Genomic DNA, 18,238 nt, shown 5'->3' on the forward strand with positions numbered 1-18,238 from the left:
GCAGCCCCAGGGGGTGGGAGAGGGTCCGGCCCATGCTGTGCCTGGGCTGGGACTGGTCCCGCCGGCACAGGGTAGCAGGAAGCTCTCCACACACTCACTGGACCTGGGCTAGGACTGCCCTTATTAATGTTTATATTGAATAAGTATTTGAACATAGAACAAACTGTTTTCCTGTCCTTAAATTTGTTTTTGCTCCGAATGCCTTCAGGGCAGGTTTGGCTAGCTTTAGTTGTGGGGATCGAACCACAGCAACCTGAGCCTGACTGCTTTGTTGAAGCAGCCACTTAAAGAACTGAGCTAAGGGGCAGGCCTCCGTCCTTAAGTTTTTAAAAAATACTTATTTATTTGGTACAGAGTCTTGTTTCGCAGTTCAGACTTGTAGTGATCCACCTGTCTCAGCCGGAAACGTTACAGGCATGTGTCACCATGCCTGGTTTTGGTGACCAGCATGGCATGTGGTACTGGGTGTCAAACCAGGGTCCTTGCACTTGTCAGGCAGGTGTTTACATCACTGAGCTATCTCCGCAGCTCAGTGTCACCTTTAAGTTCTTGTATTTTTTTTTTTGTTCTTGTATTTCTTTGTCCCTCTCCTTTTCTTTTCTAGTTCAGGAAATTAACGATGGTTGTTATATTACATATTGTTATCATCAAATTTATTGCTCAGACTTCTAGTTCAATAGTTTCTATATTCAAATAGTACATTGGGATCCTAGAAAATACTAGAATTTCTATTCATATTTTTTCATATTGCTATAAATATTTTGTTTGCACATATTTTGTAATAAAATAATGTATTAGAAGACTGTTTAAATAAGTTTGTCACTCTGGATGAAATACTTTTTATTTTTTACTGATAAGATACTTGAATTAAAACATTTTAAAGGGGCTGGGGAGATGGCTTAGTGGAATAAGTGCTTCCCTGGCAAGCACAAGGGCCTGAGTTCAATCTCCAGTTCTGGAAAAAAGATAAAAAATAAAAATGAAAATTTGGAAATCATTACTCCAGACTACTAGGGCTAGTATACTAGTAGCAAGTAGGACAAAATAATTTGTACAGGTTTTAATAAGGCAGAGCAAAGATTTGTACTCAGGTTTGCCTTATTCCATAGGTCATATAATTATAATGTCCTACATTTCTTTAAAACAGATATTGATGGAGATGTATAACAGTTGAAATCCTTTGCCTCTCCTGTTAAAATTTAAAATTCTATAGTTGTTGTGGAAAGCAGTATAGCATTTCTTTAAAGACTAAGGTATAAAACTGACAGATGATCCAGCATCAACTCCTGGGTAAATAGCAAAAAGAATTGGAAGTAGGGACTAGAACAGGTGTTTGTATACCCATGTTCATAATAGCATTATTTATAATAGCTGAAAGTAGAAATAGCCCTATATTCAAAAACAAGGATTTTTTTTTCTTTCTTTCTTTTCTTTTCTTTTTCTTTTTTCTGTTCTTTTTCTTTTTTTTTTTTTTTTGTGGAACCAGGGGTTGAACTCAGGCCCTTGTGCTTGCCAGGAAAGCACTATTCTACTGAGCCATCTCCCTGTCCCCTAAAAACATGAAATTTTTGATGCATGCTACAAAATCCTTGACATTACTTTGAGTGAAGTAAGCCATCTAAAAAAGTACAAATATTTTGTGACTACTCATACATGAGGTTGCTACAGGAGGTTAAAAATAATAAGTACAAGAATACAGGCATAGTATTCGTCATTGAGGAATACAGCAGAAATAATACTGCTGCTTGCAACCCACTAGAGTAGCAATAATAAAAAAGACAAACAGTACTAAGTGTTGACAAGGATGTGTAGAAATGAGGGCTTATATGCAGCTGGTTGGATTGTAAAGTGATGAAGGCATTTTGTAGCATTAAATACAAATTTATGGAGTGATTCAGCAGTTGTACTTCCAGGTATCTACACCAGAGAAATGAAAATGTATATTCATATAAAGGCTTCTTTATGTGAATGTTTCTAATAATTATATTCATAATAGCCAAAAAATTGGAAACAATTCAAAGGTTCTGGGAAATAGTTAAATGTAAGTAAGTGAGAGAGTACAGACATAAAAGACTATACCATCATATGATGTGAAGCTTATTTAGAAGAGGTAATCTCTAAAGTGAAAGCAAATTGGTTGGGATGTGTGAATGTAAGTTGCAGTTGACCACAAATAAGCATGAGGAAACTTATTGGAGGTAATAAAAATATTTTGTGTCTGATGATTGTACAAAGATACACAGTCATTACAAATTAAGAACAGGGCCGGGAGATAGCTTAGTGGAATAACTGCTTGCCTGGCAAGTGCAAGGTCTTGAGTTTGATCCCTGTTACTAGGAGGGGAAAAAAAAAAAGCGAAAGTTAGGAACAAAAAGCTTAATGAGAGATATTGGAAGGTATGCGTAAATATATCTGGGAAAATCCAGTAAAGAAACATCCAAAACACTGAGTGGCACACTAAGAAAGCTTTAGGAAGCAGATACCAGAGTGAAATAGAAAAGGTTTATTTAGGGAACTATAAGAGCCATGTCTTGTGGTAATGTCAAGTTTGGGACTGCAGAAGGTAAGTTTAGGATTGAGTTTACAGCAGAAGAACATGGCCTACTTGTAAAATGATAAATTCCAGTTGGTTGGTAACAGCCTAGCAGGAATATCGGGATTATTGTAGGCTTATTCTTGGTATGTTTCTGCATTCACAAAATTCAACACAACGTTAAAATTTTCAGAAGGATGAATATTTAAAACTATGAATGTTTTGTCACTCTTGAACAAAATCTTTCTGTTTTTGGGAGTTGAGTCCTGGTATTTATTTATTTATTTTATGTATTTTGTACCAAATACACTGCACAGCTTGGACTTATACTGATCTTCCTGTTTTCAGCCTCACTTGTGCTGAAATTAAAGGCGTGCTCCACCATGCCTGGTCTTGGTGGCCAGCTCAACGTGTCTGGGGGTGTAGCCAGCCCAGCCTGTGGTGCCAGAGATTTAATCCTGGTCCCTGTGCTTGCCTAAGCAGGCACTTAGTCTGCTGAGCTATCTCGCTGGCCCTTTTCTTCAGTTCCTAAATTGTAGTATCTGGAATGATGTTTGGCACATAATGTGTATTCTAGTAATTTGCTTCCAGAACTTTCAAAGAAGGGCTGGCAAATCATAAATCAACATGTTGGAGGGAATGTGTATGAAGGTAATCCAGTAGAAGGATATGAGGTGACATTTTATAAATTCTTTTTTTTAAAGTTTATTACAAAATGTTAAATACTAAAGCTAAAAACACATAATTTCTGGTTAGGTCAGGCTCTATTAAAAAACTCATATGCCCTTCTTTGCAAAATCCTTAAAGATTGAATTAAACAGATACTTTAAATAAAATACTCTAAATAAAACATTTGTGTCTAATTGTTTATAGCAGTGTAGTTTATTATTTTTTTTAATTTTTTATTTATTTATTTATTTATTTTTTTAGCAGTGTAGTTTAGTTTGTAAAATTATAACTGGAAAGTTTAGCCACTATGATAATCTATGCAATTCAGCTGCTTTTGATACTACCCAATGTGAAGCCACCATGCTGGTGAGGACTGGCTGAGCTTGTTATACTACTGAAAATTTAGGGTCCTATAACAGGAACAGAGTAGCCAGAAGTATACAAGGTGTTAAATAGCATGAAAACTTGGCCCAGAAAGAAAAGGCCTTCTTTTGAATATACAATATCCTAATTATTTATTATTTATTTTTATTTTTTGGTACTGAGAATTAAACTCAGGGCCTCATACTTACCACGCAGGCGCTGTGCCACTGAGCTCTATTCCCAGCCTTTATCTTCTCTAATTAAAAGTGATTGGGAAATATATTAAAGCAGAGATCAGCAAAAAGCATATATTCATCTAGAAATAATTGTTTATACTGGTTTTAAGAATTTTTTTAGTTAAACTCTTAAATGATTTAAATTTGGGTTGAAATATATAATTCCCTATCCAACTTTTGAATTCTGATCTCTACTTTTTATTGTTTTTTGTCCCAAAATTTTGGAGCAAGAAAAGGGCTTTAAAGTTTTTGTAGTCAAGTGTTCATTATTTTGTGACCTTAAATCGGATTAAAACCTTTAATCCCAAATTGCATAATGTATAAAACAAGAGAATATTAAACACTTCATTGTTATAAAGATGCAATGACATAATATTTATGAAGCTGCCTGGTATTTAATTCTTCAAGTTAATCCAGTAGGTAGCTAGAAATAGCAAATTGAATGAGTTATCCAAAACTTAACACAAATGCATGACTAAATTTAGGTGAGAATTTGACATCTTGCCTCCTAATCCAGTCATTTCCATAGTCACGGTTGGTACTTTTTTCCTTTCCAATGATTTCCCCTCTTTTTTTATTTGCAGTTTCCAAATCACATCCTTTAGTCATTTGATACATACCTATTAAGAATCGTTAATAGGGGTTGAGGGTATAGCTGAATGACAGAGTGCATGTGGAGGAGTGCATGCATACACACAGTTTCCAGGTACTCTGGTAGGTAAGGAAAATGAATGAATAAGAATGACCTCTTCTCAATGAATTTGATGTGTAGAAGTTAGAAGATAGACACCCCCAAAACATGAGGTGTTAAGTGTCACAGTGACAAATGTAGATAATCTTAAGAGGATTTAATAGCATATCTTGGAAAAGGGAGCTCTGGGGCCAAAGTCTTTATAGAATAGGCAAACACATGAGAGATAGATATTCATTGGTAGAATGAGTTACAGGATATGAGAATGACTGGAGTATTTTTGCTTTGATATTTTGGCATTAATGGAATATTCCATAAAGAGAATGAAGATCTAGTTTAGTTGAAGTGGAAGATGTAAAGTTAGTAGAGAAAGAGCATAGGGAAGGAAATAAGTGATAGGAAATACAAAGAGATCTGGGGATAAGAAAAGTCAGTAACATTCTTCCAATTCCTTATTAGAGATTCTAAATTACTTTTCTGCTCTTATGTGAAAGCCCTTTGAGACTATTGCCATCTGACTGCTATAGTTATCCTTTTGCTATTAGCTAAAGATTCTCCCAGATACAGTGTCATTGATTAATGTTGTCAGCCAGTGTACATTCATTCATTTTTGTTTAGTGCACGAGGTCAAAGCTCTTACCAGCATATCCTAGGAATAAGTTAACCTTAATATCAAGGAAATAGTCTATGAATATTGAAAATGATACTGGAAGTTGAAAAAATTATAGTTTGGTATATCGTGTATGCTTTTAGTGCTTTATATATTCATTGTCTTTGTGTGTATGTCTAGGTTAAATGTATCTTTAGAATACAGTATGAAGAGGTCTTGTATATTCAAAGACCGATTGAAGAAGACAGAAGAAAATTTTTCCAAGAACTCATTCTCAATCAGGCATCAATGGTGCCACCAAGAAGGAAACACACTGGTAAGTTCCTAAGATTATTGGGAAAATCATGGCAGTGGAATTGAGAAACAAGCTTCCCTAGAGTCAGTTTTTTTTTAACACTTTCTGTATGGAAATGAATACTGCTTGTCACATTCTGTTTATCTTTAGATGGAGACATGCAGAAGTGGCCATTGTATTCAGTAAAGCTTTATTTTTAAGTTTTCTTTATTAGCACACACATTTGCAGTGCATGATCCCCATATTCATCATCAGAGATTTATGTATGTGCTTAACACATCTTTTTGTCCCTTGCCCTCCCCCTCCTTCTAACCCTCACCCCCCAACTCCCCGCCATTAAAGCTTTATTAATTAGGCTTTTTCCTCATCTCTCCAGTTGTGATTCTGTAGTAAATTTTACATTCTGCTGGCTCAAAAAGCCAGAAGAAAAAAGATCTTCAGTTCTGGTCTCTTGTAGTCATTTCAATTACCTAGGACTAGAGCAGGCTGTGAATATCAGGTGTTACACAAATTACAATGTTAAATATGTTTCCCATTCCTGCTATGTTCGTTTGTTCTTTTCTGTCTTTCATATTCTCATTATAGGCTTCTGCCACTACTCCTGACCTCAAATCCTTTCTTTGCTATATAATTTTCTATGTTTTTATTGGTTACATTATTTAACCTTTTGATAATATTGGGCCTCAGTCCTTTCCAGATTTTCTCTGTGAAAACGATAGATCTGAATTTTTAAACTTTTGTTTTTGTTAAATTTCATTTCTCATTTTAGAGGCAGTTTAGAAATGAGTGAAAACAATGTTTAGCATTTTAATCTTGAACTTAGTATGATGCCTTTTTTTTGTGGTATCAGGGGCTGAAAATAAACTCAGGACCCTGCGCTTGCCAGGCAAGTGCTTATTCTACTGAGCTATCTCTCTGGGCCCCATGCCATTTAAATCGTGTAAGGAATAATAATATTATGATTTGGAGGGTTAACCTTTTAAGAAGATTTTTGATTTGACTCAGAGTCTGAAGTAGTATGGATATTATATGTAACACTTGTCACTTGAGATTTTTAAAGGTCTTTTCCATGACTTTAGTATTCTCTTTTTGGTTCTTTTTCTTTTCTTTTTTTCTTTTTTTTTAGCTTCCTTCTTGCAAGTGCTATTCACTATCCCCACTGTGTGATACTCAGATTATGAGGATAGAAGATTTATTTATTATCTAAAACCAAAATTCTGAGGCAGAGGGTGTTGTTGATCAGTTGTAGAAACTCAGTTGTAGAGGCTAACATAAACAAGGGCTTATGCTAAATTCCTAGCACGGGGGAGGAAAAATTGAAGGCTGGGCAGAAAGGGAGGAAGAGAAGGAATAGGGAGGCAGGGAAAAAGAAAGATGGATTTTAAGAATGTTAGTATGTAGTACCTTAAGGTATTTATTTTGACTGAAAATATTTTTCATGAAGTTATAAATATTGCCTCGAGCCAAATTATTTTAAATCGTCTTTTGTCCTATTATATTTTGTAATATGAAGCTATCCCGTAATATTTGATTTTTGTTTCCATTTGAGTTCTTATTTACTGGATTTGTGTGGTTCATTTATTTGTCAGTGCTGTAGAACACTAGAACATTTGAAAGAATGCCAAAATAGTAATTAAGGTCCTTGCTCACCTTGTTGGGAAGCTTAACATTGCCTTTTCTTTTCTTTAGCTCTTTGTGCTATGGAAGTGCTTCCTCTTGCATTACCTTCTCCACCTCGTCAGTTATCAGAATCAGAAAAAAATCGGATGGAAGACCAGGAGGAAAATACTTTAAGAGAGTTGCGATTGTTTCTCAGGGATGTAACCAAGAGGCTGGCCACAGATAAACGCTTTAACATCTTCAGCAAACCGGTGGATATTGAAGAGGTCTTGTTTCAGTAGTGTGCAAACAGTGAAGTTGAACTGGCTAAAAGAAAAAAAATATTGACATCTTTTTTTGGAAGGAAAAAAAGCAAAGGCATGGATGAATATTACCCCTAGCCTGTAAAATTTTAATCCATGTGATACCTACCTATGTCATCAGTAAACATCTGGTGACTTTTAGATGAAATTAGTGATCAATGTGTATATATCCTCTTAATTATCATTGATCTTTGTGATCTCATACTCTTCAATTTAGGAAGAGTTAATTCAAAGTTACTTAAGTAAAATGTCCATACTAGACTATTTTTATTCCAGGATAAATCCTGCTGTCAAAAAGTATATTGATAATGATCAATCAAAATATCAATTGATACTGGCATTTCCCAGATTACATATACCTCCTTGAAAGAGGAGGCCAAACTTTGGCCACTTGACACTTCTTAGTCTTTCATATTTGGAAATGTCTGTGGTTTAAGTTACTATTTGATGCTAGCCACATGTGATGCACCTAAAACTGTTTTTCTCTTTACAGATTTTCTCTCTGCTCCCAGTGGAAAATTTCTCACTTTCTATGTGTATTGTCTTGTGTGCTTGTGGGAGCATGGTTTGTGATGATGAGAAAAGGAATTTTCCATTTGGAATCTACTATAATACTATCAATTTAAATTTTGGTTTTTTCCCCTCTTGTTGGTGTTGTTTTATCCTGGGATAATATAGTATGTGGATGAACACAATGTCATCTTTACTGGCCTTCTTCTTATAGTTCAGACTCCATGTTTGAACAGCTTTGGTGTTTTTAGTTTTGATTTTTTAATTTTCTTTTAAATTTGAGTTATAAAATTATTCAGTACTTAATGTTGCGTCCTGATTGTGAAATCTGTGCTTTTGGACTTGAGCATATTCCTTTGGAACCATTATCTCATCCAAGACTGAGAAGAATGAATTAGCATTCTGTTTTTCCCCCTTCTGGCAAGTCTGAAAGTAATGTTTCCCCCTCTTTGGAATTAAAGAGTTTATCAAAAAGGTTATTTTAATATTTATGTGCAATGCATAGTTTTGCCCATTTGATCCTCTGAAAGCCTTGGAGTGTCTTTATTAGTCTCATCTGGCAACCGAGGAAATTGAGACTTGTTGGCAAGCAACAAGTCCAACACTTGAGAGGATTTTTTGTTTTGCTTTGTTTTTTTGAGGATGGGTCTCACTGTGCTGTCCTTGAACTTACTGTGCACCCAAGTCTGACTTCAAGCTCATGATTCTCCTGAGTGCTGGGATTGTAGGTATGCACCATCAAGCCTGAGGGAATTTTTCTATTTGTTTTTAAATTCAAAGCCCACATTCTTTACATCTCAGCTACTTGATATCTTTTCCCACTGGAATAATAGTACAAGGCTAATTTGCATTTTAAATTCATAAGCATCATTTTATTTATGGAGCATTTTTCTTTCATAGTAAAACTATTAGCCAATTTTGAAGATTGCTTTTCATAAATAAGCAAGTTCCTCCTCCATTTAGCCTATGGTACCTCTTAAAGGTAACTCAACCTCCTATGCTGGGAATAAACGAGTTTCCCTTTTGTTTAAGAAAGCCTTTTCTTTCCATCCAGAGAAGATTCTCAGCTTCAAATGTCATCTATCTATAATTACAGCTTTGTGTGGCTGGGGAGATAGCTCAGTAGTTTAGGCTCCTGCCTGGCAAGTGCTAGAACCCAAGTTCGATCCCTGGTATCTCATGCTGTGCTGACCCCGAAACCAGGTGTGGTATGTACTCCTGTGATCCCAGTGCTGGGGAGGCTGAGATAGGAGGATCATTATGAGTCTGAATTGTGTAGCAAGACCCTGTATCAAGTAAATTAATTAAAAAAAACTCCACTTTGTGAACAAGTCACAATATGGAAATAGAAGATGATAGGTTGATCAGACAACAGTTTTACTTAAAGGTTATGTTTCTCTTGTTTTTCCTTTGTTCTTTAGTTTATTCTGCTACTGATTTTTGTCTGCTCTGAAAGTTGAAAACATAGTAACTGGGAAAGTTGGAATGGAGAAAACAAGATAACACTTAGCTATACTGAAACTTGAAAGTTCATATTCAAATAGTGAATTTGAAGTACCTAAAAACTTACAAATTTCAAAGCAGACTGCAGGGCAAGTAAACTTTAGAAACTTAAATTTAAAATTATGCTTATGTGCTAAAATTGTTTAGTCTTTAATAATATTAAATTTTATAGTATTTTTCAGTTTGTGGAAGTTCTTACTTGTTTGTTCTGGGCATGCCAGAACAAAGCATTGGATTAATAAGTTTGAACTGTTATTCGTTCTAGTATACTAAATGGTTCCCCCTATAAAGAGACTCACTGGCTTTTGAGCTACAAAGACCAAAAATAAAGAAGTGTGCATATTCTTATTTCTGATATTTGTATAAATAATCCTAAAGTTTGAAAACTAAGCCACATGTAGTGGCACATGCCTCTAATCCTAGTACTTGGCATTGGGCAGGAGGACCACAAGTTCAAGACAAGGTAGTGAGTTTAATCAGCCTAAACTGCTTGTGAGCCAGGTGTGGTGGTGCACATCTATAATCCTAGTACTCAGAGGCTGAGGCAGGAGGGTTGCCATGAATTCAAGGCTATCCTGGGCTACATAGGGAGTCTAAAAAATAAACAAAAAACTTGGTAGTGAGAGACCCTGTTCTTAAAATCAAAAACAAAGAAAAAATCTACCTATATAAGTTAAATATATCCATATAAGTCATGTATACAAATTGCCTATGTAAATGTTGCTTGTGAATTTAAAAATCATAGCATTGATGACATTTGAAAATATAACATAAGAAATCTTTACTTTCAGAGAGCAGAAATTACTCAACCCCTAGTCATGATCCTAGATTAATCTGAGAAATTCTTGCTAAGCTGGCTTTTATGTCAAATCTAATTACTTATTTTGAGATTTGCATTTGGGAGGCAATAGATATAGGTTGCAAACGCTCTCTTATTTGGTCATATGGCAGAAAACAAAATTTATTTTGTACATCATAACTTAATGTCTCCTAGTTTGGATTATCTCCCAGAAAAATCAGCACATTAGGCAAAAAACACTCTTTTCTTTTTGGCAGATTTGTTTAATGTAAGGACAAGTCCTGCAAATCTTTCACTAGTTACAAAACAGTACTCAGCTTTATTATATAATTGACTCAAAATGTTTGTAATGACTCCAAAGGAGTGGAAAATACTTTCCATGAAATCATTCTTCTTATAAAAAGGAAATTTTTGTTGAAAAATTTTAAAAGATTTACCGAAACTTCTCTAGTATTATGAAAAGTCTATGCTTTTTATTTTTCCTTGTTTTGTTTTCCTGTTTCTTTTCTTGAGGTAACATTTAATAATACTTATTGGATGCTTTTATTCATGCATTCTCAGCTAAGCCAAGGATTAAAAAAAAAGCTGACAGTTGGTTTCCATTTTCAAGATGAGCAGCATTTCAGAGTTGGTTGTAGATATGACTTGGAAACTGAAGCTTTTCATGGAAAGTATGTCAGATAGTAACTTTAGTAGCATAAATAGCACTGTACTTTTATCTGTAATTCTTAAAAATCTAGATTTAATTTTTAAATAATTGTTTTAATTTTGCTTTTATGAATTAAATTTATATGAAAAACTGCAAGCAATTTCATTAACATTTTCTATTTGTTTTAGGTTTCAGATTATCTTGAAGTAATTAAAGAACCAATGGATTTATCAACAGTAATAACTAAAATTGATAAACATAATTATCTGACCGCTAAAGATTTCTTGCAAGATATTGACCTCATCTGTAGCAATGCTTTAGAGTACAATCCAGATAAGGATCCAGGAGGTAAGGATACTCAGTGTAAAATTCACTTTGAAATTAATGAAAGAACAGTTTACAGTGTAAATATTAACTCACACCTATCATTTAGATAAATAAATTCGCTTTAGAATCTAATATTGTGTTTACACCCTTTAAGAGACTTATTATAAGGATAATAGACTTAAAGAATTTTGTATTTCTGGGTAGTATGTTTTGGGGTTTTTTTTTTTTTTTAAATACTATGTTTTGGTTTACTTCCTGTATTTACTTTTTGTTTTTTATAATTATGTTCTGATTTTGCTTAGATTGATGGGGAACCAAGCAGACAAGAATTATTTTATTTTACTGTAAAAAAATTTGCCCGAATTTTTCTAGTATTATGAAAAGTGTATGCATATTGTTATCTTCAAAAGGGATGTTCAGATTACCAGATATAAGCACACAAAATTGGTAAAAAAATGAAAAATAAAAAGATTAAGTATTAACTGTTCTTTCAGTAAACCAATAGAAATTAGTAGTACAATTATCTTAGCTTTCTGCAAACAAGAAATTAACTTTTATTTTTATACTCAGCTTCAGCAGTGCTGATGGACACAGATTTTTGAATTTGTGAGAATCCAGAATAGAGTAACTTTATATCAAAATGCTTTTATGTAGAATGTTATCTGTTCTATACATTTTAAGTATTCTTACATAATTTTATTGTTTTACTCCTTATTCCACTCCATACACAGGTCTGTTGTCCTAACTCTTCATATTTCCCTCCAGGAACATATGTATAGTAAAAATGATTTATTATAAACAAGAAATGTTTGCTATGGGGAACCCTATAAGATTGCACTTAAGTGACCTTGGTGATAGCACAAGGATATAACACTGCAATGCTTTTTTTTTTTTTTTTTAAGGGCAAGGTCTACAGGGTGTTCAAGGTCTCACTACTATATCAGACTGGTAGTGATCTGCCTTTTTACAGCCTCCCAAGAGCTGGGATTACAGGTGTATGCCACCACGCCCAGTCTCAGTTGCTGTCTCAGAGCACCCTGGGTGCAGGAACGGCCCGGCAGGCCTTGGGATTGAACCCCAGCCCCTGCGCCTGCTTGCAAGCACTTTATTCCGCTGAGCTATTTAGCTGGCCCACTGCAGTGCTATTAAGATGTGAAATAATTTTGAGATTAGGTAACATAAGCACTTATAACACCAATTCCATTCTCTTTTACTGTAGCAACCAGGTTCATGTAAGACAGTTTTCCCCTGGAGGGGAGGTGTTACATTTATTGTTGTCCCAGTTATTCCTCTCTCATTGCTGGTACAAAATGCCGGACACCCAAAATTAAGGAAGGAAAGTTTTATTTAGCTTACAGTTAGTGGAGGTTTCGGTCCATATTTGGCTGGCTCTAAGGCAGAGAGTCACATGGAAGAGGACAGCCATTCATGATGGGTGGAAAACAGCAAGGAGCACAGGGAGGAACAGCAGCTTCAGCAGCTAGCAAGCTTTTCTCCCCTCCTTACATTTGTAGGCAGATCATCTGCCACAGGGTGGGGGTAGCACTCACATCCATAATCCCCAGTATTGGATCGAGAATTAATCATAGACTATAGAAGTCTGCCCCATGACTACATGAGGCTTTGGGAGGACAACTAGACACAAACCATAACAGTTGGGCACTTTATTATTATTACACTGTAATATATAATGAAATAATACGGCTCACCATAATGCAGATGGTGTGAGGCCTGATCTTGTTTTCCTATAACTAAATGGTCCCTCATTTTGGGGTGATGGGAGACAGTGGCACCTCAAGTGTGTTATGTCTAGTGTACTCCACTTCATTTTGGTTGCTATCACTGCAGAAAACTGTGCCTCACAGAATTACAATTTTTGAAATGGGATTAGACTCTCAGAATATTCCACCTGGACTTTAATCCTGAACGTTTGGAGATTTGAAGTTTATCTATGACATTTTTTTTCTTTTTTTGTATTGGGATTTGAACTCAGGACATTGGGCTTGCCAGGCAGGCTCTGTACCACTGAACTATATCCCTGACCCTCCAACATACTTTTAAGACCAACATCATTTTCAGTCTCAAGCAGTTGATTTTTTTCCTAAGACAGACTCAATTCACCTGGCTTCACAAATGGCTTGAACATCTACTCCTCTCCAGCTTAGGAGTCTTCTGTGGTTGGAAAATAATACTCAGCCTTTTAAAAACTGACATAGGTGATTATGAACCAACTGGGACAAAGAATGCCCTGACTAAATCTCTTTTAAGATTTCCCCTAATGTTTGAAACCTATTAAAAATTTCAGTGTTCATTCATTGTCTCCATTATTCCAGTTTGATTTTGAATGCAGCCACTCTGTCTGCTGAATTGAGCACTGTTGTTGCACTCCCATGTACCAGATTAAATTTGTTAAGCAGGTTGAATATATCATACAGCTAAGCAAATTTTATGACCCATCATGTGTCACGGAAATGTGCTGCCAGTGGTTACTCGTTTTCTAAATGAAAATTCTAGAGAAGTTCTTGTAATTCAAAAACTGTGACCAGTGATGTGCCTTTAGAAAACCATTTCACTTCTGTGTATAAGAGAAGATAGTGTAAATTCTGCCTACATCTCTTGACAGAGCTGCATGAGCAGTTATAAATTAAGAGCATGTATTTTAATCTGATTGATAATTTTAATCATATTCTGCAAAATGTTGAGTTCATTGACATTGTCTGGCTAGCCAGCATTTCTCTATGGGTGACACAGTGTGTTGACACACTATCAGAATCTTACCTGTTTGACCAGAGTGAGGAAACCAGAAGACAGTCAAGTCATGGCAGGTGCTCTGTCCATAGACATAGCAACATAAAGTTGCCATTTCAGTTTTTCTGATGTTGTCATCCTAAGATTTGACTAGCCCTGCAGCTGTTGTGTTGGTTGGTAACAGAAGGGCATCATAATGTACCCTCACACATATCCTCCTGAAAAATGAAATGCACAAAAACATTGTAGCCTTGATGTCAGCATCAGTAGATTCATCAGCCCGGATGGGTACCACAATGACTCATTAATCCTCTGATAATTGTGGCTCAGGATCCTTCATTTCATCATTTTATGTAGCATGCTAGCTGAAAGAGGAGTCAGTGTCACCTTTTGAACCATATCCTCTCCTCAAAGTTCATGACAGATACCTTTTTTATTTTTTTAAATTTAAGATAAGGTCTCATTAGGTAAGCCACAGTGGCTTTGAACTGACTTTGTAGCCTAGGCTGATATCATACTCACAGTGATCTTCCTGCCTCAGCTTCCTGAGTACTAGGATTATAGGCATGTACCATTATGTCTGGCTGATGACAGATATCTTTTTAGCAGGACCAACTCTTCCGTAAAAGGCTTCTTAGCTTTGGCAGTGCAGCCAGCCACTAAGGATGATGCTCTTAGTACAGACACATTTGAGGAAGTGGTAGCTTTCAGTATTTGCTCCTGTTCTTAGTTTTCATGGGGTTTGTTTGTTTGTATTTATCTTTAAAAGCTTGTGTTTTAACACAGGGTGCTTAATCTCTATGTGAAAAAGCAATTTTGAAAAGTCTCTTGGCTTCATTGAATAGCTGATCACTACATATTATACAAAGGGCTTAGATAATCTGAACCACCTGTTGGCATGAACCTGTAATTTAAATAGGACTCTTACTATTTTCTCTTAAATGCAACTTCTTTTTTGTTGGCAGGTTTAGATCTCTGCTATCTCATATTTGGGCCCTTCTTTCAAATAAGCTTTACGGTGACATTTGCTTTTTACTCTTTTTGGGGTGGGTTAGTTTTTCAGCTTACTATATGACAGTGCAGGTGGAAATGGTACATAAAACAATAGGCAGGTCATGAGCAGACTAAGTGTTGGGTTCTTACTTAAAGCCTGCTATCAGAAGCAGCTATAAAATTGAAGTACTTCAAACTCACTTGCTAAAAGCCTGCCACCAGATATAGCTTAATTGTCACTTGCTGTTTGCTGACAGGGTTTTAATGATTCTGCAAGCAATTGATATTTTTACCATCTCTGCTCCCCAGCACTAACATCACTGCCTCAGCTCCACTTCAGATTATCAGGTATTAGAATCTCTTAACAATTAAATAACCTAGGTCCCTCTCATGTACAATGCATAGTAGGGTTTGTGTTCCAACGAGAATCTCATAATGTCACTGATCTGATAGGAGACAGAGCCCAGTCAGTAATTTGATCACTGGAGAATGACTATAAGTAGAGATGATGCTTCGCCTGGCCTGCTTCCTAACAGACTGTAGACTGGTCTGGCCCATGGGCCAGGGGTTGGGATTCCCTGGCCTAGAAGGTCAGAAAAGTGGAGCAAGGTTAAAGCTGTGATTGCTAAAGAAATGGTATTTATTCATATTTGTGGGGAGAGGATTATGTTTGGTTATATTTATGCTTAAGACATGGTCATGTTTTTGCCCATGTTTAGACACTATTACTGCAAGATTTTGCTTATATTGACTAATGGTTGTCGTATGGTGGTGGTGTCTGATACTGATGTTCTGCGAATTTAAGTTTAACATGAGTACACTGATTTTTAGCAGACAGTGCCAGGCCAACTCCTAGCTGTTAAATTTTTTCCCCCCTCTTTATTTAGAATTCTCTTTCTTTAATATGTAATGCACAAATAAATGTTTATTTTTAAAACATTAACTCACTTTTTAATATTAACTCACAGTTAATATTTGCATTTGTTACCTAAATATATTTATAATATTTGCATTTGCATCTTTTGGGGGATGGTATGTAATGGTTCCCAATGTACAGCATGTGGCCAAATGTTCTGGATTTCTCAGTATTACATGAAATTAGTAATTTCTCACTTGAGTTTTGACCATTTACCAAATCACTTATCTTAATTCCAAGTTAAGAGGCAGAATAAATGCAAATTTTCAAAAGGTTATTTCCCTCTTGTAGTTTGTTTACTTTGCCTATAAGTCTTGTAGAAAAATGTATAAAAATAAGGACAAAGAAAATTATAGTACTATATATTACATTATCTAGTGTCATCCCCTTTCTACCTCATGGTCATACTTTATATATAGTCTGTAAATGCATATTACTTTTATTAAAATAATTATATGAGTTTGTTATTCCTATATTTTGTAAAAAGTTTAAAATTAAAGAATTTTTCCCCCATTTAAAATATCATTTGTAGGAACCCAACATTGTGGCCCATGTCTGTACTGTGTTACTTGGTAATTTAAGAGAGGACCACTTAAGCTTGTAAGCGTTAGACTGGCCTCGGCAGCACAGTGAGAGATGCTCTCTGGGCTGTCATATGTAGATATGGTGTAACAGCTTACTAGGTTTTTAAGTTTTTCACCTATATTTATAATTATTATTTTTTTTGGCGGAACCAGGGATTGAACTCAGGCCCTTGCGCTTGCCAGGCAAGCGCTTATTCTACTGAGCTATCTCCCCAGCTCTTCACCTATAGTTATAAACACTGGTAAATATTTTTATAACAAGTTTTGTGTATATTTTAAATTATTTCCTGATAATAAACTCCTTTGGGTGGAATTAATGCATTCAAGAATGTATATCTCTTAAGGCTTTTAATGTGTAACTTTAAAATCTTCACTAAAAATAATTTTAAAATACATTAGCAGCATGAAGGCCACTCACTGTTAATCCACTTAGCAGTTTTATGCAGGTAGGGAATCATCTTCCTTACTGTGTCCCATCTTGCCACAGGATGGCCGTCTCTTGCTGGGGGCCTATGTGAGATTGCACAGCTGTCTGCATAGTGCTGTGAGTGGTGCATGAGAGTACTTGGGTGATGACAAACTCAGCCTGCTAGTTTCTTAAGACACAGAGTCTGCTTATATTATGTGGTAGTGAGAAGGTGGGCTCTGTATTTAAACTTTGGCTTCACTCCCAGCTCATCTCTTTCATAGTTCTCTAAATTCTAGTTTTTTTCATCTTACAATAGGGATAATAGTTGTATTCGGTATTTGGGTGATTGTAAGGATTAAATGAGAAAGTGTTATTACGTTGAGTCTTAGAAAATTACCATTTTCTTGTGGCTCCTCGTAACTATGTTAAACCCTTATTGTAATGCCTGGGACATAGTGTTCCATAAAGGTTAGCTGTTGACATTTACATTCTTAGTTGTCATTTCTATTTAAATAGTATTTGAGGAATTTAAATTAGTTCTTTAGGAGGTACCTGTGTATTGGTCTAGGAAGAACCTCTTATGCATTGTGGGCATTATGTTTTCTAAACTATACTTTGAATTTAATCCTCATTGGGATCAAGCCTAGGAAGCATGAAAATGAATTTGAGCTCTTGGATAAAGCCTATTGAGATCTATCCAGATTTTCTCCTCTAAGTAATTAGGTATAACTGCATTGATACTAATATTACCATTAAGAAAGAAGCACTGGTTTCTGGTACAGTATAACCTTTTACTACAGAACGTAATTCTGTACTTTAAAATTATGGCTTTATCTTATAGGGTTAAGTTGACATATTTGCAACTTCCTTCTTTAACTCTTTTATGTAGCTACAGTGATATAATTCAGAACATTATCATCTCCTTTTTTTAAAAATATCTTTAGTCAAGAGGCCTGTTTTTTTCTTAGCAACAGAACCACTTGTTATGCACCAGAAAAACAACCTCAGGGTCTGTTCTGTAGCAAGTGGAAATTACATGAATGTTGTATTACTTTTACAAGCTCCCTTGAGTATTTGAAAGCTTACAGTATTCTGTTTTGCAGAACACTTGGTCATTTGGGAAGAAAACTAGCATATACATAGAAGACAAAGCTAGAAATCTTAGAAGTTATATATGTTGACTAAGTATTTACCCAGATTCTCTCCCTAGAGAATGATGTAGGCAGAATATAAATATGGAGTGAGGAGAAGTTTAAACTGTAGGTCCTGAATATGACCTATACCTGGTATTTGTTTTTATTTTTTTGGTACCAGGTATCAAACTCAGGACTTTGTACTTGCCAGGTCGGCGCTTGCTATCTCCCCAGCCCCTGTACGTGATACTTGATCTTGATTATGATGTTACATATTAAGTTTGACTGTTTCCTATTCTTGGTCTTATAGTAGATGGCTCCTCTCCCCTCCTCTCCCCACCTCTCCCC

General features: G+C 35.5%; 1 protein-coding gene across 3 annotated transcripts in view; it reads left to right on the top strand.

Annotated features, from left to right (window-relative positions):
• Positions 1 to 18,238, top strand: part of Atad2b (ATPase family, AAA domain containing 2B) — a 187,919-nt gene that overhangs the window by 146,350 nt on the left and 23,331 nt on the right. For 2 of the 3 annotated variants that reach the window (XM_004627459.2, XM_023710917.1), the window contains 3 exons: positions 5,283 to 5,418; positions 7,087 to 7,283; positions 10,969 to 11,128. In XM_004627459.2, the coding sequence (XP_004627516.1) occupies positions 5,283 to 5,418; positions 7,087 to 7,283; positions 10,969 to 11,128 (493 nt within the window). The remainder of the gene's footprint in view (positions 1 to 5,282; positions 5,419 to 7,086; positions 7,284 to 10,968; positions 11,129 to 18,238) is intronic. The other variant, XM_004627460.2, reaches the window with a different exon arrangement.

Source organism: Octodon degus, unplaced genomic scaffold (assembly GCF_000260255.1).
Source record: "Octodon degus isolate 3935 unplaced genomic scaffold, OctDeg1.0 scaffold00019, whole genome shotgun sequence".
In the NCBI taxonomy this organism is placed as follows: Eukaryota; Metazoa; Chordata; class Mammalia; order Rodentia; family Octodontidae; genus Octodon; species Octodon degus.